Genomic DNA, 27,631 nt, shown 5'->3' with positions numbered 1-27,631 from the left:
AGGAAGTTACATGAGGAAGAAGGTGTAGGATTGAATCTGGTAAAAAGGGCCTCATTTTTTATGGAGATGACTTCAACTTTAGTGATCTGTAATGTTTGCCTGAACAGAACAGCGAGGCCACCTCCTTTTTTGCCTACACGATTTGGGGTGATCATTTCATAGCTGAGGAACGGCTTCATGCAGGACTGGAGCAATTCCCTCTTCCAACCATGATTCAGTTATGAATAGTATGTCTGGTCTGAGGTGCGGGTCCGAACGGGCAGACTGCTGTCCGCTGCCATCAAAGTCAAGCGCGGCACTAGGCAGTGATGCCCATTGCCCCCATTGCTTTTCTCACTGGCGATGGAACCCCTAGCTGAGTTATTGAGAGAAACAGGCGCAGAATGGGGAATCCTGTTGGCAGATGGAGTACATACAGTATCGCTTTATGCAGATGACCTGCTTCTGTACATCAGGGACCTGACCCTCCTGCCGCCAGAGCTGTCTAATATTTTCCGCACTTTTGAAGCAATGTCAGGACTCGGGGTGAATTGAAACAAGTCAGGGGTATACTCGTTCAGCCCTGACACACCAGAACCCGAGGTTAGGATCAGCGGTGTGAGACTCACCTGGTATCCCACCACGTTTCGATATCTGGGGGTTCATGTTTATAGAACCTTGCCTAATGTGCTAGACGGCAATCTAACACGAGCAATTACTTCCATACGGGCGCAGGTCTCCTTTTGGAAGACCCTCCCACTAAACGTCCCAAGCAGGGTAACGCTAGTGAAAATGATTGTGTTGCCAAGACTGCTATATTACTACACCAATATCCCGGCCTATGTTCCGGCCTCTGTATTCCGAGAGTTAGAAACCATGACCAGAGACCTCATCTGGAACACAGGAAGACCACGAGTGGCACTGGCGAAGATGTACGCCCCTGCGGATGCCGGAGGTCTTGCGGTACCCAACCAGGAGCTATATTATCTTGCAGCACAGCTGCAGTGGGTGGCGGCTACAGGCACAAACCTGCTGACCCTTACTCAAATACACATGCTGTTCCACCCCCTGACAAAGACGGCGGGCTGAACACCGCTCCACACCGCAGTAGCCCGCAGATGCTACACCCGAAGTCTCCGACTCACAAGAGTGTTGAGGCCGTATGCCTCGATACTCCCACTTCTGGGCACTCCCAGGGCTGCAGGTGTGGTGACTGAGGCGGCACTGGAGCAGTGGACACGGTCGGGAGTGGACACTATGGCAGATCTTTACGCAGATGGAGCCCTGATCCCTTTCGCAACACTCACCGAGGACACGGGACTACCTGCCGGGCAGTTCCTACAACATGCCTCCATAATACGAACATACACACAAGCATGGGGAAGCATTGCAGAGGAGCCACCAACACACCAGCTTATGCAATACCTGCATATCATGGGGAATGGTTCACATGTGGTCCATTGGCTGGCGCAGGCTTTACTGTCACACACACACAAGTCACTCTACAGCCACTACGCGATAAGTGGGCAGCGAGTGGACTGACAAGGAATGGTCAAGGGTAATGGAGAGCCCCACGCATATCCCTCGCAGCGCTCGCTTCAAGCTGACACAATTTTTTATACTACATAGGGCATACAATTTTATATACTACATAGGGCATACCTCTCACCAGATAAGATCAACCGGTACTTCCCGAATGCCTCCGCGGAGTGCCCGAGATGTGCACTGGCTGGGGCGGATATCCTCCACATGCTCTGGGCCTGTCCGGGGATACAGACAAGCGGTGATGTCCCTACTGGAGAAGGGCACTGCCATGAAAATGCCGCACACTTGGGAGACATGCCTGTTAGGCCTATACAAACGGACAAAACACAACAAAGTCACCTCCCGATTCTGGGACCTAGGCCTTATCACGGCAAAAAGACTCCTCACTAAGCATTGGAAGCGGAGTACATCGCCACTCACTGAACATTGGCATGCCTCATTTGTTAACTGGGCAAGAGCAGAGAGTCACCCTCCACAGGGAAGAGACAGCGGGACTTAGAAAATTCCCCATAGCACAACTCCAGGATGACATACTACGCTCCTTCCACCAAGAATGCCAGACCCAGGGAATCCCTTCATCTTCTCCACCCCCAGGCACAGTCACGACATAGGATGCTGTATTGAGCACCCATCACACAAGCTCTGAGACCCTCTCACGCCCGACCACGAAGTGTGGGCCCGGAGAGCCCATGACCCTAACTCGCACCGTTTAAATCTGAGTGGCCGCATGCTTAGCGGATCCACCTGTAAATACCCCCCTCCCTGCCACCGACATGCCTGCGACCACCTAGATGTAGGTCCACGATGAAGCATACTAGAATCGATCACGAACACAGTTGTTCATCCCGCACCTCTCACAACCGCGCTCTCCCCACACCACACAATACTCACTCCCAAGTTACCCCCCCTTTTTCTTTTATGTAGTCCCCCGAGGCTCGGAGACGCAGTGCAGGACTCGCCGCCCAAGCACACACTACCAAACACGCTGGCAGGCACGACTGAGACACTGGGGTAGCGTCACGCTTAATGGGATGGCTCCTCCCAAAGTTATATAGTCTACATCCACCAAGGGAGTAGAGCCCACGGCATTTGGCATACCACTGGACCCATGTGGCCAACCCCACGTCAACTTACCCCTTCTCACACGCTATGTTGCCAGCAACATCTCACGTACAGTGATACTAAGTGAATTATGTACAGATTTGTGGAAATAACATGTACAGTCATGGCTTGAGTCATTGATCAATGTTGTATTCGTGTTTTCTTCTTTGTAAAACTTAATAAAATATATTTTTAAAAAAAATTATAGTATGTCTGGAACTGCGTCAGTGAGAAGGTCGTGGATGTGATGTTTGGTCTTAGAGAGCGATCGAGAATTTATTAGTAAACAGTTTAGAGAATGTGCTTTGAAGATAGTGTGACTTTGTTTTGTAGAGGAGTGAGCAGTATTTTGTTGGCTTGCAGCTGGTGTGACCTCGGTGTTGGTATTAGGTACAGGAGGATAGCAATTGTGTAGCTTTTCTGTATTGTGTTCTTTGTCCAGCAGACTAAAAGCATTTTCATGGTGGGTGGTGGAGACGGTGTTTGAGAGTGAGTTGATGTACTGTGTTTTTGTAGTGTAACCTTGTTGTGCAGTAGGCATGGAGAAGCGCAGTTGTCAGGTGTGGTGCGTTGCTTATTTTGTTTGCGTCTCTTTAGGGCAGAAGGTGTATGAGTTAGCGGTGGTGGTGCAGCATTTGGTTTATGTAGTAAGGTTCTAAATTGTCCAATGGATTAGAGGCGGTTAAAGTTGCTGTGATGCTGTATATTTGTTGGGTGTGGTGGAAGAGAGAAAGCTTGGTATTGGAGATTGTTTGTTTATTTGTGTAATTTGAAAGGTGGGTGTGTGTTTGTTGTTTGTGACTGTGTATTATCAGGTGTTGCGCTTGAGAGATTTTGTTGTGCTGGTGTGCGTGATATGTTTTGTTTTTGATGAGTAGTGAAAGAAGATGCTGATGTATTTGTTTTATGAGCTTGATTTATTAGTATAGTATTGTTTGTGTGAAAGTTGTAAGGTAAAGGAGGTGGTGATGTATTTGTGAGTAGATTGTATGTTGTGTGCAAGAGGAGATGAAGTAGAGTTGTGAGTGTTTGTCTTAGACTTGTTTGCTGAAATAAGTAATTAGTGGTGGAGTGCAAGTGTTGTGTGGTTGTCTTATAGTGATTGAAAGAAGTGGAGGGTGTTGGTTGGAGAAATGATGGAAGGCTGAGTATAGGTTTGTTAGTGACAAAAAGGGGGTCTGTTAGGTATAATTCGAGCCGGGAGTGTGTTTCTGGTTGGGATATCATTCAGTGTGGTGTGGAATTGGGTTGTGTTAGTCATGTGTAACAGATTAGGGCTAGGATCCAGGATCTGATATTTGTGTTATCAACATTCGGCTCTTTTTTTATTGATGTATTACTTGTCATTTAGAGGTCTTTGACGATGACCTGCTCATGGGGCATACCCTCACTGTTGCATGCCGCCATTGACTGTCACCCTTAGAATAATATTTAGTTTAAAAAAAAATATTATTAAAGATCTTTTGATCTGGTTTTATAACACATACAACAGTGGCGGTAGAACATAACAATCCACAGCATTACAACAAGTGGCACCTCACAAATAGAGACCTATGTATAGCATAGTACAAAAGGGTTCGTGAAGGATAGCATTGGTGCAATGGTTGTGAAGTGAAATGTTGTTTAGAGGGCCAAGGGGGTCTGGGCATGCCTAACCACATTACTGGCAACTAAGAGAAGGTAAAGAAAATAGGGACACTGACCGCATGTTTAGCTGTTTTGAGGAGTGATGCGGGAAACTGGTTCTTGTTGATGAAGGTGTAAGCATAGTTCGAGATGGAGTGCCTAGGAAGGGTAAAGCAGTAATTAGGTATAATGTAACACCTAATCTAGCAATCTAAACTCGGACCTTATCTACATGGTAGTTAAATGTCTTTGTATGCTTTGAGGGCTAAATAGTTTTTCTTATCGTTGTTTTGACTTTGATTTTCGATTTGTGCTCCAGTTTTTCACCAATACTGGTGTTTTAGGGATAGCAAGCGTGGTAATAATTGTCTGTGATAAAAGTGTGAATATTAACCAGAAAAAAAAATATTTTGTGTTGTCCGACTTCCTGATATTATTATTATTATTATTGTTGTATATTTATACTTTCTTCAATATGGCTACTTGGTGTCTGTAGTCCTTTCTTAGTGGTTCTATCTTCTCAACCTCCCATAGTACCTAAGAAGAGTGCTCCATCTGGTATGTGAAGATTCCAGCCTTGGCAGTTGTTGGTCTGGTCAGCTGTGAGGTTTACTGCTCTGCTGTGCTATCCTGTACTATCTTAATAACTTGAAGATGTGTCCTGCTGCCTACCTAATCTACTTACAACAATTATCTTGCATTTTGTGTAAAGAAACTTGTTAAAAATATGTAAATACCGATTTATGGCTCAGTAGGCAGGTGAAGGTATTTATCTCTACGCTAAATTGTGAATATTTTTGTATCAAAGCTTTGGTGCATTATCATGGTGTCTGGGACTCTGTGCTTTTTCCTCTGAACACTGTTCCTTTTCTTGCTAATACGCTGTGAGGGGATATGGTCCTCTGTAGCATGTACTGGTGTGTCTGGACAAGCTGAGCAGTTTAATGGCGTGTGTCCAAGCATCCGCCTGCATTGTGCGGTGTGAGGACGTAGTTCTGTATTGACCTGTCCATTTGTAGCGGTCTCTTACCCTGTGGACGTATGCGCTGTGCATCTTGGCAGCCCTCCCAGGGGACGTGGAGTCCAGGCATTGTAGGATTAGTATATTGCTTTACTGGCCGTGGTGTGCGTATTGGTCTCTCCTGCGTGTCTTGATGCCAGATCCCTCCGAGACAAGATGACTGTCAAACTTCCCACACAACACGTCATGTGACTGTCAGCAGGGGGGAATTTGTTGTAAAGAGACTCCGTTAGACGAAAGAATAGTTTGTAGTCTACTTTATTGAAAGTTATCAAACACCCACAGGAATATGCTGCCGCTCGACTCCAGGCAACTGACTTTCGTTGGCCAGAGTACTAGAACCGAACTGAGCCATTGGAATGAGAATCACATAAGAAGTGTGCCCTCGTGCTGGGTGCAGCACGAGGGCACAAGAGGGATATACCACAACTTCTCCCTCTTCACAATATTTCAAAAATGAAAACAAAAGAATAAAACAAAGCAACAAAAGAAAAGCAGGTGCATTTCAACCTAAAACATAATCATTAAATCTGACAGGTAACTTCCTACATCGAACAGATGAACCAGAAGATTGATTAAGAACCTCCCCGCCAACTTCAGAAACAATGGAGGGAGGAGAAGAACCTGTCGGTGGATCTGTTTGATCAGAAAAAGAACACAAAGAGGAAGAATTGCTAGAGATAGGAGCATCTAACCAAAATGACCAGTCACACTGATCAAACTGTTCTCTAGTCAAGTTTAACAAAGAGCATGCTTGAGAATTGGTCAAATGAACTAAAGCTCTCTTATTCCACCATCCTCTACTACCAAGTTAAGCTGAAGCTTTACTAACAGAAGTTACTTGAACAGGAGAGGAGAATTTTGAGAGACCTTTAGAAACTCTCTTCGGATTTTTAATAAGAACCCAATCACCAATCTTTAAATCAATTGGACTGACACGTTTACCCAAATCATGTTTGTCCTTCATGACATTCTGTTTTTGTAGAACTCTATTAAACAAATCATCATCACGACATTCATTTACATTAGTCTTGACATTCTTCTGAGATAACCACTTGGGGCACAACTTAGTATGGACATTCCTATTCCTTAACAATGAAAAAGGAGACACACCAGTTGTACTATGAGGAGAGATATTCTACGACCAAAACTTATCCTCAAGAAAATCCTTAACATCATTATGAGAAGAAATAGCTGTTTGAACAGCATCTTTTAGGAGTCTATTAGCTCTCTCAACCAAGCCGTTTGAAGTTGGCGAGTAAAGAGCCACTTTAAAATGAACAACATCATGTTCAAGTAAAAATGAAGTACATTTTTCGGATATGAAATGGGAACCATTGTCGGTAACTACAACAGATGGACAGCCTTCAATGATAAACAGTTTCTTTAAGAATTTAATGGCATTGGCAGAAGTTGGAGAGTCACAAAACATGTGATACACCCACTTCGAGTGATAGTCAATTAGAACAATGACATATTTCATCTCGTGAGAAAGGACATCAAATGGTCCAGAAAAATCCAAACCAACCTTTTCCCACGGTTTATCTGGAAAAGGAACAGAATGAAGAGGGGTATTCATGAGCTTCCATTTCTTATTCGAAAGTAAGCATTCATTGCAGGAATCTATAAAAAACGTTACCTGAGACTCCATGGAGGGCCACCAACAGTGGGATTTGATGAGTTGAGATGTTTTTGTAATGCCAAGATGGCCTTGATGTGCGAATTTAATGATATCAAGCCTGATATCTGAAGGAGGAACAAAAACATAATGTCTCATTATCAAATTGTTAACCAGGGACAGTTCAGAAGAGATCATGGAAAACGCTTTTAATTCATTAGACCGTTTCCTATTCTCCGGCCATCCTTTAGAAATGTACTGTGCAACTAACTTTAAATTATGATCATTCTCATATGCTTTGGACCAAGACTCTTCTGTGATACAAGGACACAACTTAGTTGCATCAAGAGTGGCGACTACACACTCAATGTCACCAATTTCTTCGAAATCAGAAGAATCATTAGGCGACATGCGGGACAAACAGTCAGCACGAAAATTCTTGCCACCAGATATATGCTTGATGTTGAAGTGAAACTCATGTAATTTGGATAAAAGCCTAACCAGTCTTGAAGAGGCTCTCCCTAAACCATCACCATTAAGAAGCTGAGTGAGAGGCTTGTGATCAGTGAATAAATCAAATTCACGTCCCCATATATAATTTTTAAACTTTTCAATGGCCCATACACAAGCCAAAGACTCTCGCTCAATAGTGCCATAGTGCGTTTCAGAGTCCTTAAGTCTCCTGGAAGAAAAAGCAATTGTGTGTTCTCTGCCTGAAACCCACTGTCCCAAGACTGCACCTAAGCCAGTTAAACTAGCATCAACCATTATGAAACATCTGGCAGAATCTTGAAAAGGATGTAATGCAGGTGCTCAAACAATCATGTTCTTGATGTGAATAAACGATGCATCAATTTCTTCTGACCAGTCAAATTTTGAACTTTTGCGTAACAAAGAACGAAGAGGTTCAACAATCTGCGCATAGCCTTTAACAAAACAGGCATAATATTCGGCTAAACCAAGAAAGGAACGAAGAGCATCTTTGTCTTTGGGAGGGGAGGCATGAGAAATAGCCTCAATCAGAGAGGACTTGGGTTTTATGCCTTCAGGAGTTAAGGTATGACCTAAGTATTCCAAAGATTGAGAACCAAATTTACATTTGTCAGCTCTGACTGTCGTGCCAGATTCATTGAGTTTACTTAGAACAGAAGTCAGATGTGACAAATGAGAATCCCAATCAGGAGAAAAAACCAAAATATCATACTGATAGGCCTGTACACCAGGAATAGACTGAAAAAGATGATCCATTATTTTTTGAAAAACACTAGCTGCACTAGCTAGTCCAAAAGGAAGTTTCAAGTAATTGTAAACTCCAAATGGGGTCACAAATGTGGTGAGATCTTGAGAGGCCTCAGTGAGGGGAACCTGATGGTATGCTGAACGCAAATCAATTAAAGAAAAATATTTTGCACCACCCAGATTAGCCAAGAGATCGTGAATTTTGGGGAGGGGATGGCAGTCAACCAAAATATTTTTGTTTAATGTGCGTAAGTCGGCACATAGCCTGACCTCGCCATTCTTTTTGCGTACGATAACCATGGGCGAAACCCATTCAGACGAGTCTGAAGGTGCAATGATGCCATCATTTTTAAGGGAAGTGAGAACAGACTTAAGTTCATCCCTTGCGCTAATAGGAACTGGGCGAACTTTATGGACTACAGGTTGAGCAGATGCTTTTAATTTGATCTCATGTCGAAAACCTTTGACAGTACCAGGTTGATTGGAAAAGACTTTTGGAAACTTGTCCAAAATTTGTTTAATGTCAGACTCTTGATCACTGATGAGAAGACATTCAGATACTAAAGGTGGAGCAGAAGAGTAATCCTGAGGAGGGTCACCCACTCCTATTGGATTGTCAGAACCAGGCATTAAGTAAAGACCCATTTTGGCGAGATCTTGCCATCCAACAATATTGCGACCATTAATTACAACATAGACTTTTGTAATAACTGATCTCCCAAAGCACTCTAACCTATAATTAAAATAACCAAGCATGATAATATCAAATTCTCCGAATGCCTTAGGACTGAGGTCGGATTCATTTAAAGAAATGGAGTTGTTCCATTTTTCATGAAACATTGTGTCATTCAAAATGGCTATTGGAGATCCAGAATCTGCCATAACTAAAATCTCTATCACCAAAAAGTGCAGAGCAGAATGGACCTTTGACTAATTTAGGAGCGTGAATATAGTTGCACTGAATAGAAACAACCATATCTTGAAATTCATCAATGCAATCATCAATATCAGGACATTCAATGTTATTAACAGAAGGTCTGACTGATTTTTTGACAGATCTGCATAGACCTTGAAAATGTTCTATTTTTTTTGCATAAAACACATCTTTTGCCAAGTGCAGGACAAGAAGGGTTGTTACCGATATGAGACTTAGAACCGCACCTGTAACAAAAGGGGTTAGGTTTCTTAGGCAACTGTTTAAAAGATCTATTCACATTAACAACATTAACAGAATTAGAATTATCTTTTGAGGAAGAATGAAAAGAAATGTGAGGTTGGTCCTTTTGAAGAGCATTAGACGTTGTTATAGACCTTTCAATGCTCTTAGCAATGTCAATGGTCTCTTGAAGTGTAGGTTTCTTACAACTCAACAGACGTTGTTGAATCTTTTTGGAATAACAAGCAAACACAAATTGATCCCGGATATAGACGTCAGGATTTCATTCAATTTCACAGGTGGATGCTAAAATTCTTAATTGAGCAATATACTCCTCAATGGATTCGTCTTCACGCTGTCTTCTTTTGAAGAAATTGTGTCTCTCAAGCATTTAATTTGGTTCTTCACCATAATGCCTAGCTAAGCGAGACAAAGCTTCTTTATATTCATCCCAATGATCACCCGCATCATCAGAGGGAACAGGAGACCTTGGAAGATTTTCAAACACATTCTGTGCAGCAACTCCTAAACAACCATATAATATGGCAACTTTCCTTTCAGGGGTGAATTTTACTGCGTCCATTGCAACAATATGATTAGCAAAAGCTCTGACCCATTGACGCCAAGGTATAGTTGGTTTGCCAGGAAGTTGAAGGAAAGGTGGAGGTTGAGCAAACTGTTGAGACGAAGCCATTTGAAAATAACCTGTTTTCTAAGCTTTTGAATAATGTTAAAGAAAACAATTAAAATAATAATATATGCCCAAAATGAATGAGGATTAAACAAATGAAACAATTGCATGAAAGATTACAAAGAAACTTGAAGTGCAGACAGTGGTGTGCCTGTCACCGAAGTAATCATACTTTTGAAAATGAAAAACAATAAATTTTTGTCAATGAAATGAATGTTAGTAACAAAAGTAGAAAATACCAGTGGTGAAGTTTTGAACGCTGAAGTAAAACAGGCAAAACGAAATTAAATATGCGCATTTGAAGGAAGCCGATTTCACGAAGCCGATTCCGTGTAAGGGCGTAGCTAGGCAACCAATAAAATGGCCGCCCGACGTGTGCGTGATGACAAGGCAACGTAGGAAACGTAAATCTGAGCTCCGTCGAACACACGTCAGTATGGGTGATGACGTACGTGGAATGCAGAGCAGGGCTGCGCAGGGACACTCACGAGCTCGAGACGAACCGCTTGGCAGATGTTGAAAAGATGAAGAAATCTGCCGGAAACAGGCAAAGTGTCAGCTGAGGACGGGATAGCCAAGCAGATCAAGAATACCTCAGGAAGGTGAGCAGTCCGTATGGCAATGAGTCAGCAGGCGTGCGAGTTGGCCGAATATCTTCCTGGTGGGTGTGTTGAAGAGGTTCGGGACCCGTTCTTCGCCAAATGTTGTAAAGAGACTCCGTTAGACGAAAGAATAGTTTGTAGTCTTCTTTATTGAAAGTTATCAAACACCCACAGGAATATGCTGCCGCTCAACTCCAGGACTCCAGGCAACTGACTTTCGTTGGCCAGAGTACTAGAACCGAACGGAGCCATTGGAATGAGAATCACAGGTTATAACATAAGAAGTGTGCCCTCGTGCTGGGTGCAGCACGAGGACACAAGAGGGATATACCACAGAATTCGGACCTTTTAGGTTGAATTTAAACCTCTGTAAAAGTTGCAGACGCTTGGTTTATACAGATTTGCATTGTTTTAGTTCCATTTGCAGAATGAGACATTATGAAGAAGTGCCAAGCTTAAACCAGCCAAGGCATTTTATGGAAAAAGAGCGACCTAAAACTGTAGCATAGTTCAGCCAAGATTATCAATACACTTATAGGCCAGAGCTGCCCGAATTCACTTTGTGCACTTTTTGATCCAAGATGATGCCACACGTTTGATCCCTTTCCCAACACTTCCTTTATAGCCTCCTATTTACCCTTGTAGAGCTGGGAATGGGCGAGAATTGGAAACTCTAGAAAGTAACATGGACTCCTGGAGTTCTGTTTACCTTTTGTTCATGGTACTGACCCCCTTCTTGACCCAAGGGAACTAAGGTGCAAGTTAAGTGTAGCAATTGCAACCCCTATTTGTTGTCCATTGATTAAGGCGTGTAGCCACTGCACTTCACAGAATGGACCAGGAGCCTCAAAACTGGTACTGCAATTATGCCTTCAAGCTGTGCCTGCTTTTGCCATCACTTAACATGGCATCCGCGCATAAGAACGAATGCTGGACCAGTCTGCTCTGTGTGGATGGCCCTCTAAAATCTCATAAGGGTTTGGTAACCAATGTAGTTATTCGAGTGGCTCGTGGATTCGGATTGGGATGTCCCTGGATTGCCAGTTGGCCTGACGACTCTTCCATCGCCATCTGTAGTTGCTGACTGTCGTTCACCATGGGATGAGCGAAGAGCAACACACTTGATCATTGTCAGGTGCAACATCGGTTGGAGCCCAGGTTCATTGATACAAGCAACATCTGCCATTCCTGGGGAATCTTCTTTTTCCTCCGCTGAATTGACACCTATTTATTGGCTAATTAGAAGAATGCATAACTCTGAACTCTTAAGCGTGATTTTGGCCCGTTATCAGGTGGGCATTACAGAGAAGCTGCAGACTGCCGGTGCCTTGTGTACTATGAAGCGGCATCAGATTACATTTAGCCAGACTTATTCCAAAGCTTCTGCTGTTCAGACGTAATTTCTCACGAAATGCGAATCACAATGAAGGAAAACAAGATTTTTACTTGTGTACTGAAGCTGAAACATGCTAATGTTGTATGTGGAGTCGGTGTCACAAAGTGTCTCATGACTGAAAGGTTTTTAGCCCATACTGGGCAGGAAGGGGGAGCCGGGTTGGGAGGAATTCTAAATTGTATTGTAATCTCATTTTTGTAGACTCTCCCATCCCTGACAAGACACAAGTGCACAGTAACAGGCCAGTAGCATGCTACACTCTGGAAGAGTGTTGAATTGTAGTGTGTGGAGACTTTTTTGGTGTTGTGTATAATTTAGAAGCTAAAATAGGACTGGTATAGTGGCAATTTCCATAAGGAGCTGAAGTCCTGGCTCTTCGAGTAAGCCTCGTCGAGGCTAGCCTTGCACACCTGGAAGCGCCTTGATACTGTCATGGATAAGGGTGCTATAAAAATACATCAAATAAATCTACAGGCAGTCACTAGTTACAGGTGGCCAGGGCTATAGGGCCACAGTTGTACGACTTGCCACAGTTGTCCACAGTCACTGTAAACCTCCTCGGGAAACGAGACCAAATAAATACTATGAACCTCATCATGGTGGGGCTGTGGAGACCAGCTAGATGCAGAAAGCAACTGTAATTACCCAAGGCACCTCTGTAAAAGGTTGATGGGGCCTGTTCAGATCTGGTGTCTGTGAGATCAAAGAAAACTTTGACGCCTCATGCAAGAGCCTTTGGTGTATTACCTGGAAGAGATGATGCACGGCAGATAATGGAGAGGTGTGGAGTTAAGGGATAAAAGGGCTTTGTTGCATCATGTTGCAGATGGAAAGTGGATACACGTTTTAAGATTTTAATCGTACACTGTGGCCTAAGGATGCAATGTCTGTTGGATATTTAGACTTCCACTGTGGGCAAGATGCCCAGGAGCAGAAGACGCTTGGGTGCAGTATCTTTCATTTTAGTTCCATCCCATGGAACAAAAAAATATGTGAGGCGACTAAATAACACATGTAGTGCCGTCACAAGAAGTAATGTCTTAGCAAGTAATGTCACAACACTAATGGCATCACTGCCTTAAGTGGGAGTTGATCTTTTCACATCTGGATAAGACTGTTGTCTTGTACACTCAGTTTTTTCCTCTTATATTCTGTATCCGTGTTTTTGATAAAGCTTTGTGGCTAAGAAGTCACTTCTGAGAATTGTGTGACCACTTAGTAATTGGTTCAGAGCGTGATGTAGTTAACCGAGCTTTCAATTCTTGCAAGGTCAAAAAAAATGAGCACCTTTTTATTTTTTTTTTTTTTCTGTTCTAAAATGTTATTGCCATTTAAATTAAGATACGCTAGTTCAAGGATGCATTAACCTTGTGACATACAAGATGTACAGTGCAATAGAATTCACTGTATTACAAAACCTAGATCATAATAGGAGTACAAGCATGGACCTTTACATCCCAGCATCACAGAATCATGATTTTCATGTACGAGCAACATAGATAGGAATAGATAGTTGGTATTAATGGTAGGTGTATATTATTGAGAGTCAAAATAGAAGTCTGAATATTTGTGTGACCATTCATGGCTCTGTGCCAACTCCTTATGAAGTGCTCCCCCCCCCCCCCCTCCTCTTCAAATATGTATTCTCAAACCTGCCAACTCACACAGTGCCACAGTGTATCAAACAATTTTGTTTCCCTTCACACGGTCACCCAATGAAGAGCCGAAATCACACGGTGGCAGGAAAAACTATCTGAAAACCACTGTAAACAGTGGATTTTCAGCTCTTTTTCGGAGGCAGTCAGCAGCCAATGCCCATTAATAGGCGTGAAAACACCCCAGGACATTGGCTACTGCGTCAATGACCCTTTGTTTCCGAGGCCCGCCCCTCTTCACACGGTGGCATTAATTTGTACGTTGACTGGTATGTAATCTGCAAAGATCTGCATTGTGACATTGAGTCAGAGGAGGACACACATAATCCATGTAAAGTGCTAGATGGATGCACATATTAAAATTATCTTTATAGCTGGTTGAGTTATCCACTTTTCTGTGAAAGTATAAATCCTTTTGTTACCTGCGCCATTTTTAAGTTGTGGGTACAGACCACTTGAGCGGTCTGTGACGTCACGCTACGTCAGCCAAAAGCCGGGAACGCCCCCGAATCTGGTCCGGCATTGCCGGCACCTGCCTTCTTGCTTATTGGTGGAATTTTGTTCCTGGCGTGACGTGTCGGGTCTCCTACGTGGTGACGTGTCGGGTCTCCTACGTGGTGACGTGTCGGGTCTCCTTCTCCGTGGGTCTCCTTCTTCGTGGCTAAGGAGTTTCAGGTAAGCGATTTTGCACCCTAGCAGCTCTTCTCCATCTTGCGCGACGTCCTTTCCTGAGCCCTGATACCGATTCGCTCTGCTAGGAGCCCCCTAATGGCCACCAAGTTCCACGTTGACACAATCTATGCCTACCTCCCTTTAGTGACTATTCACCACGAGTGCTGTTGCTACTCCTTATTTTTGTTCTCTTTGCATCGGAGGCCTAATCTCCGCATGGTACCGCAGTTATTCTTTCCTTCCCCTTATTGTTGAGGGCCACTGTCTGGGCGGCACCCCACGTCCTCACCCTCGTGTCGGCAGTTCCGCCCACAAGCCCTCGTCCGCCCCCCTACCGAACACCCTTGCCCCCTGTCGTGCCAAGCTACCCTCGCGCTCCTGACCACGCATCCACTATCCTCCCCTGCGCCCCCCCAACACTTAACAAGCAGGCACCCTTTCCCGGGCGCCACTCCCTGCGCACCTGTCCCGAGGCCCACTTCTCCCATCCTTCACCCCTACTCTCATGCACTTGGTCTCGCCCCTCTGCTGTTATTATTGTTACCCGAGCACCAATAGCAATCCTGCCCCATTCCGACGTGCGCCACTCCAAATGCCGACCTTTTCCCAAAAGTAATGACACCAATCTTGTCAATTCCAATCCATCCATGAAACCTGGGCACCCCCATTATCAGGGTGACGCAACACTTAATTAACCAACCCGCACCCTCTGAGCAACCCTCATTTGTATCCATGCGGTGGAATCCAGGACGCTATACCTGTTCTTTGTATAGGCAGTAGAGGCCTTCTTACATTGTGTTCTGTTGCTGGCTTTTCCCTGCCTTTCCTTCTCATTGACATCGCGCGTGCTTCCCGCTCAGAAGGCCTTTCGTAACCAAAACCCCACGAGCCCGCCAGCCGGGGTGGCCTGTGCGCGGACGAGGTAGGAAGCAGAGGATCTCCCTTTCGGCTAATTAAGCTGGAATATGCATCCAAGCAGCCTATTAGCATGGCACCCTCAAAGATGTATCAAGGCCTTTAGAATAGTATGTCGGGGAGGGCATGTGATGAGCCCCCGCCGTCACCACCGCCCCCCAATCCCTCTGTGCCATTGGCCTTTATTTTTAATTTATTTATTTCTTTATTTTTTGATGTGACAATGTTTTTCTCGCTGCCTAGTAACCCTCAACCTTTATGTAACTCATGTAATCCCTAGTCCTTATGTTTGCAACTAGTTCTTATGTAAAGCGCTCTGACACCTTCGGGTAAAGTTCGCGCTATAGAAAATCGCATCAAATAAGTAAATTACGGCCAGGCAGTTCTGTCTGTTGTCTCGTTCATTAACCTCCGCAAGCACAGGAGGGGTGGGGCAGCTCCCTGGTGTCGACCCACCATGCTCTCGTCCCAGCCGCACCCTCCTCCTCCCCTCCTTCTGTTGTCCTGCCCCTCCCCCAACGCATTCACTGCATCGGGCAATTTCCGAATGGCGCCAACTGGTCATCCCTCGCCCGCTCTGATATCCTTATCTCTATCCATTCATTCTCCTGGACAGCCCCCCTACCCCCAGCCTGGTTCCTCCCTCCTTTACCCTGCAATCCGACCCGAGGCTGCCTCTTCCTTGGTCCCTACTTGGTGCCTTTGGCGGGCTTTTTACTATCTTTTACAGTGGCCTTGAAGGGGCGTTCTCGCGCATCCAATACTCACTCAGCACTTTTACCCAAGCAAGTTATCTCTATCTATCCATCGACATTATAACGCTATGCATGAAACATACTACAGGACCCAGTGAGGTGTCTTATCTACCCGGTGTTCCTGCACCTTTGCCTACCTTAATCGGCACTTAATGAGTGATAATAGTCAAGAGGTGAAATCGCCCTCTTATTCAAATTCCGTTACCAACCAGTGTAAAGCAGCAACCGAGGCATATGTCCACATCTCACGCATATGCATCCCAATCCCCTTAAACAGCCTTTTTTGCATTTTCGTATTTTTGTCTGGGAGTAGACCCCACCCCACCGTGACTTGCTACCACCTCTGCGTGCTCCCGAGCCCCCCCCCCCCCCACCCCCACTCCACCCCTGTATTCCTTCACTTTCCTTGCACCCCCGCAGTCCGGGACACCCTCACCCCACCGGCGCCCACCCTGCCCCCATCCCCCCACGTCCTTCAGACATCTGAGCCCCAGCTCCAAGCATAGCCCCCCGTCTTGTCACGCCATATCCTCTGCTCCTGAGCCCCAGCCCCGTCTCCGCAACCCTCAACGAGCCTCTAACCATTCGCCAGCGCCCCCCCTTTTCCGACCACCCGTTGTTAATGTCAGCAACAGAAAACCTGTAAATTGGACTGCAGTCTAGATTAGAAGTGGATGCTACAAACTGGCCGAATACAATATACTAACTGAGAATGTGTGGCATGCTAGTGAAAATCCAATAATAAAGAAAACATAACACAGCGTGCTAACCGAAATGCACTATTCTGTAGTTTTGTCAAAAAACAAGTGTTGCGAGTAGCCAACTCAAAGGTATGCTTTCTTTGAAATCTAAAGGAACTAAGGAAAATTGCCCTCGGTTTTGTAAAGCGCCGACTTTCATCTTGCAATCACGTAGTAAATAAAGTCAGTTACTAACGGCAGCCCGCGTTGAACACCATCCGACATGTGAAGGGTATAGAGTGAACGGTCCTAGGTAGTTTACTAATTCGGAAGCAGTTTCATTCAACTTGCAGAAAGTCTCGTTGTATTTCACCAGCACATCCAGGTTACACATAGGGTGCACACGCCCTCCGTACATGCCTTTCTTACACTGCTAACTCTGAAGTGATCCTTTGGACTTCACACAATCTGATCTGTCATGTGCACTTTCGTTGTACTATATATAAAGTATTCTGGTACCCAATCTTTTCCTTAACTGAGAACGTAATTTGTGCACTCCTCCACCCATCTCCTGCCATCCTGTCTCCCTCCGTTCCCAGCATGCCCACCCCGAAATGCAAACGTACTCCTCCGCATTACTCTTGCCACTGTCATAACCGCCGCCAATACACCCTTCCTGAAAACCATTCTTCGGACTTTAATTTGTTGTTCATTGCGCTCTCACTGCCGGGAGGAGGAGTGGGATCTTGGGTGGTAAATAAAAAAATATTGCACCAATTTATCCGGAAGCATTGTTTGGAGGGTACGTGTAAAAATACTGTAAAACGCAAGATTAAAGTCGGATGCGGTTTCCGATAGTAATGACTCGTTGTAGCAAGCCGACTAGCAATCGTGATGGGCGTGTGAGACCATTGAAAAGGAGCGCTGCATTTACTTCCTCCTTAGTAACGCGTTGGACGGTGACGTCTTCTTAAAGCCCCAGCCATGTACTGGTGTCCATCCCCGTTGTATTGAAAAACGTGTTGCTATAGCTCGTCAAGTTTACTGTGTATGAAGTGGCATGTTTTCGATGTGTTATGTCTTAAATCACTTTTAAATGCTCGAACTCCGTCCAGATCGTGGGTTCTGGTAGCAAGGTGAATGTAATGCATTTTGGTCCAGTAGCCCCAGCACCATTTTGGTCACTTTGTATCACATCTTAATGCCAAACAATACCAGGCGCACACACGGAGCATGCGTAATAACACATTATAATCTTACACATGACTTGTCATTTTGACAAAGTTACTCATTTTAAGTACCTTATACTTGGGGGGGGGGGGGGGGGGCTTTGTGTGGCTGTGTGTGTGGGGGGCTTTGTGTTGCTGTGTGTGTGGGGGGCTTTGTGTTGCTGTGTGTGTGGGGGGCTCTGTGTGGCTGTGTGTGTGGGGGGCTCTGTGTGTGTGTGTGTGTGGGGGGGCTCTGTGTGTGTTTGGGGGGGCTCTCTGTGAGTGTTTGTGTGTGTCATTTGCGAGATAAAGCTAGTGGCATTGTAAATGACAATGCCATTTATTTATGTTAAAAAAAACATAAATAAAAATGTCAAGAGCAATGCCAATAGCTCTAACTTTAACAAAGGCAAACCATTGCATTGTAAATGCTTGTTTTTCAGTGCTTCCCGAAATACCACCCACACCCTCCGGATTTCTCAAAAGGCAGTGGCAAATCCATTAGCTTGGCCTTTAACAACTAAGACTTATTGGAGATATCTAGATCTAGTGCATCTCCCAACCCCTTTGGAGAGAGACGCATACCAGTTTGAGGCCTGGTTGCTGCGCTTCCAGTGTAAATGGTAGACGTTACCCTCTGCATATAACTAGACCCCAAAAAAGTGCCTTTTCTTAGTCCTTTCTCAGAAGGTTAAATAACCTTAGTTGAAAGGTTTACGGCATTATCCTGAGGTCACTCTGGATGTATGCAATGGCATACATTACACATCCCCGCAATGGTGCTGGTGGGGCCCAGAATGACCTCACTGCTTGAGTTGCAGTAAATGTCCCCTTTCTATTAGAAGTGATCAATTTACTGCAGTGCATCCCCGCTTGCACCTGGCCGATCGTCTGCATACCTCTTTGTTGCCCTCTTCTCTTACACTTCTAACTTGGCCACTCATCATTGAGACACCTCTTTCCTCATTCTTTACCTTTACATTCATGAATAGTCTTTTGAACAAGTTTATTCACTCTGCCCTACAAAACTGTCTAAGCCTCCAGGTTATAGTTGTCTGATCTTGCAAGAGAACTTGTTTTTATGATGGGAGGCGGGTGCCCTGTTGCTTACCAGAGGCTTAGTCTGAGTGGGCCTTGATGAGCGTGGAGTCTCGGTATGTGTGTATGGAGGCTGGTTCCAGCCCTATTGAGATTGAGGTATGCATCTGGCGGTGGGGGGTGGGGGAGTAGGAGGGTACTGTCCATGGGGTGGGCCAAGTTTGAATGCCTCTATGGCGCATCCATGTGGATTCATAGTGTGTGACGTTTTAAGCATGGCTTTTCATTTCTTACTTAGGCTACAAACGAAGTAATAAGTCGAGTTCCAAAAGCCACTCGGAGTGAAATGGAAGCTGCAGCGGACTCCTGCAAGCGAGTGTTTGCATCCTGGTCTGAGACTTCTATTCTGAGCCGGCAGCAAATCTTCTTGCGCTACCAGCAGCTCATTAAAGATAACCTGGTAAGACTAGCAGCTGCTCTCTTCTTACCACTTGCTCCTGCCTCACCCACTTTCTCTACACTTACCTTTGGTGGAAACATTGTTCACTATTTTATAGGCTTTTAATTTATTTGTAGAAAGAGATTTCTAAGATCATAACCTTGGAGCAGGGGAAGACACTGGCTGATGCAGAAGGAGATGTGTTCCGTGGCCTGCGTAAGTGACTAACATGAGGTGAAGTCTGTGCATTCTTATGTTTTTTCCTATGTTACTAGGTGAGTTATGTGATATTGTGCATGGAATGTTCATCTGCAATACCTCTGCCCACTTCATAGAATTCATAACTGCTGCCGCATAATGTTGGATCTTTGAGTTTGACTGAATCTTGCATATATTCCAATCATCACTGTCTGCCTCTACCCTGACGCATTCCGTTCCAGTGCCTGGTGGATCTTTACTTGGGAGTCCGTATGAGGCCTTCCAATCATGTACTATCAAAGAGGCATTTCTTCTGTAACCGGAAAACTCACCACCAATAACGCCCTGCTCCCGGTGAGGCAAAATGAGGTGATCAAGGTTACCTTATCATGTATCTTTCACTTTCTCTTTCTCACTTTCTTTCTCTTTAGTTCGGTCTCTTCTTCCTTTCTTCTATTTATCTCTCTCCCTCTGTCTCCCTCCTTTTTTTTTTTTTTTTAGAGGATATTTTTGGTAAGAGACCAACCTAGAAGTATTTGTATAAAAGCAGAAAACCAATAGGTTGGACCTATTCCTGGATTCATTTCAGATCAAGTCTGCTGCTTACTTTCATTTTGGATCACTCTCCTTGCTCTAATGCTGCTGTATTCATAGGCTGTTTATTTTGGGTTGTGTGTCCCTCCTCTTTAATTTCACTCTTTCATGTAATTATTTATAGTAAAGGTTTTTTATAATTCTGGCTAGACCCGGGGGTATCCGAGCGCTGTACAAGAGTATAAAGACAGTGTAGGAATAAAAACAGTTGTTCAATAGCATAGCATTCAGACACATGTTTATTATCACAAATTAATTATCACAGATTAAAACGCATATTGAATAGCAAATGGGCAATAAAGAGAGCGATATACATGAATATAGGTGATCACATTTTACATAACATAGATGTTGTGACATTAAGGGAGGGAATGGGATGAGAGTAGGAGATGGCGGGGAAGGGAAAGGGGGGTGTAGGGAGAGAGTAAACCAAGTGAGATAAGCCGGTCCGGGACCCCTGTGGGTGTCGCCTTTTCCTTGGAAAATACAATGATTAAAAAATGGTAAAGTAAACCTAAATTGTTAATTTTGTTGTTGTTGCATTGCCTCTGATTTGGTCATGGATTGGAATGTGACAAGTTACATCATGCACTCGGGGGTGATGCCTGCTACACACTGAGGCATCTTCTGAGTTCTGTTATTGAATGGTACTTGCCTAGTCACTGTGATTTTTAGTTGGTTGTAGGTCTGTGTGGTAACAATGAGTCTATATTAGTATTATGAAACGGTGGGAACTCTGGTCCTGAGGAGAGGGACTTCTCATTTTATCTAGGTTGCCACAGTCGCTGCATCAACTTATGGTGGTGTAAGAGGGCGGGCTTGATAAACAGGCGTGGAGGCGGTAGTGGTGGTTTAAAGGAAGTAGGTTTATTAACAAAAAAAGGTGTTTGTTTGGGAGATTGAAAAGAGTCCTCAAACTTTTCTTCGTCTTCCGATGTATCCGAGGAGGTGTCAGGTGAAGAAAGGACCCCTGCGGTCTTCGCCTTGTCTTCAGGACGTGGTGGTCCTCCCCGGTGGCTCAAAAGAGAAGGGGGAAATAAATGAGGGTATTGTGAGAAGGATAACTTTTAAACTAGAGCATCGTTTACCCTTCACCACACCTTTTAGTGCATTTAGGCAGTTGTGAGTTTCAAAGTGATAAAGAGAGGTAGGTTTTCTATAAAGGCTTTCACGGTGTTTAAGAAAGGAGATTCGACAGTGTTCACCAAGTCGAGTGGTACTACGTTCTAGGATATGAACCGGAGCGTTTAGGTTGATGTTTCTTTGACCACAGCTGTACGAATTAAGGATATGCAACTCTAGAGTTCGGAAAGTGCTACAGTCATACAACCACAGAGTCCAGTGATCATAACAAGGTTTCCGGTCAAGGTTTCGTGACATGCACCGAAAAATACATGCAAATCAATACCCCTTAAACTAACAGTAGTCCATCCCGCATCTTTCACCACCCGCTACCCTTTTTAGTACCCTTGAGCCGATGTCACTCACCGACCCTGCCGTAACTCTTCCTAGAGTCACGGCCGCTCTCCAGCATCCACCGGACACCACCAGTCCTCACACCAGCTGTCTTTGTCGACGTCCTGTTCGGTGTTGGTCTGGATTTCCTGGGGTCCTGCGTCGTCTTGCACCAGGTCCGTACCGTCTGCAAGGGCTCCTGCCCCTTTTACGGGTCCCGCGTCTTCTTTCTCCGTCTCGAACTTCCTTTCTCCGTCTTCAGCGAGGACGCCGTCGGTCTCCGCCCCTGGTCCTATATAGCGGATCCTCATTCGCTCCGCCGTATCACATCCGGGTTGAGTCCTTTCCTCTTCCGGGGTACTGTTTACGTTGTTTCCGAGCTCCTGGGCAGACACAGCAAAGGAGCTTGGGTGTTGCGGTTCGAAAAAGGTACGCTTTTCCTCCACTCCGACCTCCTTCTCACAGGTGGCAATGTGAGATATTGTCATAATCGTGTAGGCGTGCCCTGCTGGTCATAAATTGGTGCCAATCATAGGACGGTCATTGTGGAAGAGGTAAAGTGTCCTCGGAAAGAAAGAAAGAAATTTGCATGACCAGAATGAACCAGTGAAGCAGGAATATGGCATTGAAGGGGAAGTGCAAAGAAACTTTTTTCGGCATCCTCACAGCGGCAGAGATACTTATTAAACAAATTTAAACTTCCTCCTCTGCACACTACTTTCTTTTCGATTTCCAGAAAGCTCTCACCACAGGTTTCACTCTACATCACATTAAATTTATAAACTCGAAATATACCTGTTTTCATAGTTCAGTTTTTCTTTTTTGAGATTGTTCTTACATCGAAAAAAGATCAAATAATTCCTGAAATTCAATACTCTTCAATTTATTCTAACGGTTCAAATAATTTAACTGGTTTTAGGAGGCCAGCAGACATCTGAAGTTGTCTCTAGAACAGACTAAGGGTACCTTCTAATTATTATGAAGTTGGTTTAAAACTAGTTCAACACATTGAAATAACTCAGCACCCAGGACATGCAGTTGACCGGACAGCACCACAGGTGCTAGCTTACACAGTGAATGGATCCTCACAAAGCATCTAGTAAAAGACTGTAAAGGACACAATCTCAGTTAACTTCAATGCTTCATAAAAGTTCCTGATTCACACACAGGAGAAAACTAACCGAGCTTCCACTTCAGCACACAAGTCTCCCGCAAGATCTCAAATCTCAGTCATTTTACCATTGCACTTGCACCCACATAATGGTGTTTCATCTGCAGCCTCTCTACTTCCAAACCAAGAGTGATCAAGCTCGGGTAAACTGCCAAGCACCCCTCTTTGACACAACCCTACTTTGAATGGCTGCCATGGACACCAGTCTTGGCAGTCTCTTGGCAGCTACCCCTGTCAAATCCCCAGCTTTAACATTTTATTTACATGCTCAATACGTTTAAGGAGTATTATGCCCCGGATTGTCCGGCACTGCATTTAGTTAATACATAATGCAATGAGTATAGGTTTTGTTAGCTAGTCAACAGTTTGTACTTCCCCTATCACCCCCCAAAATGAATAATGTGTGATGCTCTATACCCATCTGCAATATCTGGCACTCATGCTGGGTAAAAGAGTTAAAACTCAAAATTCTTGATTTTTCGTTCTGCTTTTATCTTCTGATGATTTGCTGCTATTTACAGCTTCGTTTGTTTACAACTCCCAATCTTTCTACATATCCACAACTAAATCACTTTACAATTGCTTTTAGATGCAATATCACATAGAGGTTTTGGCCTAACTCCTTCCTCATGCAGGTTACACATTGATCCATCGTTCTATGATGTTGCGTGCTATTATTTACACATCAGAGAATTTGCTGCTCATATTGAAATTAAAGTGGACTTCATAATCGGCTAATTTCTAAACGGAAAACGAATAGGTGGTATAAAGGAACAAATCCATTGCAAGATAGTGTTAAATTTATGTACCTCTTGAGTGGCATTGGTGATGGAATTCGAGCATGGAACCTATTTGTTAGTTGCTGTCCATAGTGCGCATAGAAATCCATCCAAGCACTAAATCTGAACAAACCAAGGGGAAAAGTCCTGTAAAAATCGAGTGAAAGAACTCTGGCAAAACCCATACATGAATAAACTGTTGAATTATGCAGTCAAGAACACTGCAGGCGAGCACTGCCTGAAAATCACCTAGGGCCAGATGTAGGTAATACTATTTTACCGATTCTAAAATACCGAATTTTACCGATTCGGTATTTCAGAATCGGTAAATGGGATGTAGCTAATTATTCGGTAAATTTTACCGAATCGGTTGGATTCGGTATTGGAGATTCGCTACTTACCGAATCACTAAATACCAATTCTGTATTTACCGTATCAGTAATTCCCATTCATTTCTATAGGCCTGAAGGCCCATAGGAATGATTGGGAATTACCAATTCGATATTTACCGAATCGGTAAATACCGATTCGGTAAGTACCGAATGGGTTTCCGTACAATAAATCCTCTATATTTTGATGACTGATCTTCAACACCTCAAACCCGAAGGCCGGATCCTCGTGGCCTCCAAAGATCCAGTCATTAATTTCTTATACCTGGGATGCCCATGGCCATCCTGATGTCATACGTAGACTGTATGCATTTACGATGGGCAATTTTCAGTGGTTTTTTGTTGCCCAGAAATGACAGTATCTTCCTGGTAAGCTTTGTCAACCAGGTTTTGGGGATGAAGAGGACATTTTGCATTATAGATAGGAACCTAAGTAGGAGCATCATTTCAATAAGCATTAACATAGCCAATAGGTCTCGCTTTTGGGACCTTATAAGTGTTTAGCCATGCAACAGTTGATGTTGTTGCCCCAAGGATATTGTGCTGCATAACTAAATACTTATAAGGTCCCAAAGGCGAGACCTATTGGCTATGCCAATGCTTGTCTTACTTTAAGCCATGGTGCACAGCAGCCTGCGCTGAAGAGCAAAATGTAAAAAAAAAACAGAGTGAGGGGTTGGGACATGAGGGAGGTGGAAAACACATTGGAGCGCGAGTGAGGTGGGTAGTAGAAACGGCAGGTGCGTTATACACAGGAACGCGGGAGTGTGTGGGAGTTTGGAAACAAAGGAAACAAAGGAAAGCAGGACAGAACATTTGTCCTTATTTTAGTAAATTTCAAACTTAATCCAAAAACAGGTTCCCTCAAGTTGAGCCTTTGGCTTGTAGCTAACATGAAAGCAGAAATGGTAAACTGCAGCAGAATTTGTACACAAATGCGCTCCTAGAAACAGGAAAACCAACATTGTCCCGCAATTATTATGTGATATTCTGAGGTATTTTACAATCCAATCCAGCTTGTTTGCTGGTGATTGCCTTTACCCTGCGGCAGATCTTGGACAACGCAAGCTGAGGTTTGATCTCAGAGCACCTTTAAAGAGGGAAGAGTCTGAATAAGGAGGAGCGGGAGGAGGGTGGGGCGATTCAAAACAAGGGCGAGCAGGAAAAGGGAGAGAGGAGATGGTCGGTCAGAAGAACGGAGAGCTGGGTGGTCAAAAGAACGACTAGCAGAGTGGTCAAAACAAAGACGAGCATGAAGGGATGGTGTTAAAGCAATGATGAGCGGAGAGTGAGGGAGGGTCAAAGCAACAATAAGAAGTGCGGGCCTCGCTCTGAAGGTTTAAAAAGTATGTGCATATGATCTAAGTGCCGTCGTATCTATGGTGCCGAGAATCACAGATGGATAACTCAGTGGTGTGTAGACAAGAAAGAGCGAAGCAAGTAATGGAGTTGTCTGAAGGGAGCGCTGTGTATATGTTGCCTGAAATGCCAAGCGCGCACCTTGAGCTGAAGGTTTAAAAAAAAAAAAAAAAGTGTGCAGGCTCAGGCTGCAGCGGGAGAGCGAGGCAGAGGGGTGCTGCCGCGAGTAGTGCACGGGGAGAGCCGGCTGCTCTTTTTTGAAGCACATACTCGTGCTTGTGGCGCGCCCTTGCGCGCTCCGACAAGGTGTATGCCGCCACAAGCACGAGTATGTGCTTCGAAAAAGAGCTCCACGACAGCTAAAGGTCTCCTATGCAGCGCATGCGCGCTGCGTAGACGAGACCTAATAAGGGCCACCCGTCCAAGGACATTGAGAGGTAGGATCACTCATCTGGTCATGTTGTGAGTAGAACGAGTCACTAGGGGCCAAAAATTCATACTCCAGATTAGACCCAACTCCAGGGCAATGTGGACACCACAGTACTGAAAGCTGAGACCGCGCACTGGGATCCAGGACTGCCAGTTTAGTTGTGAAGCTTTCACCTTTAAGAGGAGCAATTTCGTCCAGTTGACCTGTAGCCTAGAGATCCGAACATAAAATAGCAGTATCTTGAGCAGATGAGGGGCCTGATATATCTGGTATTTATCAGTGAGATCGGGCAGTAGGAGGAGCAGTCCTTCAGTTTCCAAGCCTTATGGATGACCACAATGGTGCCTATATCCAGCTCGGTAGAGAACTAGACTCCATTCACTGCGTCTTGATATAGATTGAGAAGATGCGAGGCAAGCGTATTTTTAAACCTGGAGTAGTACTCTGCAGGAAAGCCATCCAGGCCTGGTGTCTTGCCCGGTTGCATATCTGCTATTGCTATAGTGCCTTCTTAAGTTTTAGGAGGGATGATCCAGCAAAGCCCTGAATCCAGCTGACTGAGTTGCCAGGAGGAGGTCATTGATGAGAGGTGTGTGCTCTCCCGCTGGGTACGAGGGCACTATGCATACAGACTAGTGAAGTATGAGGCAAATGCAGCTGCAATCTCCACCAATGTAGTAAATGTGGTTCCCTCGGCTCTAATCATCAGTCAGCTGGGTAGTGGCCTCGCGAGCCAGTGGGCTCATTTCCTGGTTTTATCACCCCATTCATAGACTCGTACTTGAGTGCCTATCTAACATTGTTTTGGTCTCCTCACGACAGAGTTGGTGCAAGGAGGCTTAATACATTGCAAGCCATTGTTTGGAATTTTCATCCAGTTTCCTCTGATGCTCATGCACAAGGCACAGCCAAGTGGTCGCAAGGTCCACTGTGTTCTGGAGACTGGCTTTGGATTCCCCATGTGTGTAGGTCTACACTTTACCCTGTAAAACAATCTTCCGGGCAGCCCATAGAGTTCCTGGACTGCCCACAGAACCCTGATAAGTTTTCATTTCCTGTAAGAGGTATTGGGAACACTGAGGGTCTGTTACATAGCAGGCATTCAACCGCAACGTAGGTTGTGGCCCACCCACCATCAGTGCCAGCAGCATGGTCACTGGAACATGGTTTGAATTTCCTCTCGAGAGGATAGGTGCCTCGGTTATTATAGCCATGTCTGTTGCTGGTATAAAGTGGTCAAGCCAAGAGAGGCATCCATGTGCCGCTGCGACATGTATATATGCGCTCTCATTTGTGCCACGTTCTCCAGATCAGAGACCGAAGCTGCTGTTACACTCTGCCGTCGGGGAGAGTCCGTGCAAGCCCTTAGCCACAACTTCTGTGAAGTCGAACTGTGGATCCAGCATTTCATTAAAATCTCCTTTTAGTATGGTATGTCCCGGGGTAAGGGCAAGGACCACTGCTTGGATATCTGTAAGAGTTTTACCCCTCAGTTGTGTAGGGACATAAATCAAGAATAAGTTATAATGGACACCCTCTAGGAGACCTCCATGGGCGTCCATGGAGGATTAAGTAAGCGAAAAGGGGAAATTACGGTGAAGAATAGCTGTCAATTGCTAGACAAAGGATACTCTGTTGTAACCAGTTTGGGATAGGACTGGGCAGTGTGTGCCCAGGAGGTGCGTCTCTTGAAGAAGTAATAATACTCTCAGTAATTGGCGTTTCGCAAATCGAAAGACTGCCCTATGCTTTATGTGGTCATTCAGCCCATTGAGGTTGCAGGTCATTAGTGTAAATATGGGATATGGGGGAAGAAGTAGGGCCAGCAGTTGATGGGAGCACTGCCTTTTAGCCACCGGCCCCAAGCCCTGTGAAGTCCACTTGGATTGCGCAACATCTGTAAACATAGTATAGCAGGTG

General features: G+C 44.8%; 1 protein-coding gene across 1 annotated transcript in view; it reads left to right on the top strand.

Moving 5' to 3' along the window:
* ALDH6A1 (aldehyde dehydrogenase 6 family member A1) overlaps nucleotides 1-27,631 on the top strand; it is a 105,701-nt gene that overhangs the window by 35,661 nt on the left and 42,409 nt on the right. The window contains exons 4-5 of the mRNA XM_086937475.1: nucleotides 19,196-19,357; nucleotides 19,474-19,552. Coding sequence (XP_086793601.1) covers nucleotides 19,196-19,357; nucleotides 19,474-19,552 — 241 coding nt within the window. The remainder of the gene's footprint in view (nucleotides 1-19,195; nucleotides 19,358-19,473; nucleotides 19,553-27,631) is intronic.

The sequence above is a fragment of the Lissotriton vulgaris genome, chromosome 9 (assembly GCF_964263255.1).
Source record: "Lissotriton vulgaris chromosome 9, aLisVul1.2, whole genome shotgun sequence".
Taxonomy (NCBI): domain Eukaryota; kingdom Metazoa; phylum Chordata; class Amphibia; order Caudata; family Salamandridae; genus Lissotriton; species Lissotriton vulgaris.
Note: the sequence above shows the minus strand (reverse complement) of the source record. Positions and strands in the feature narration are given on the sequence as shown.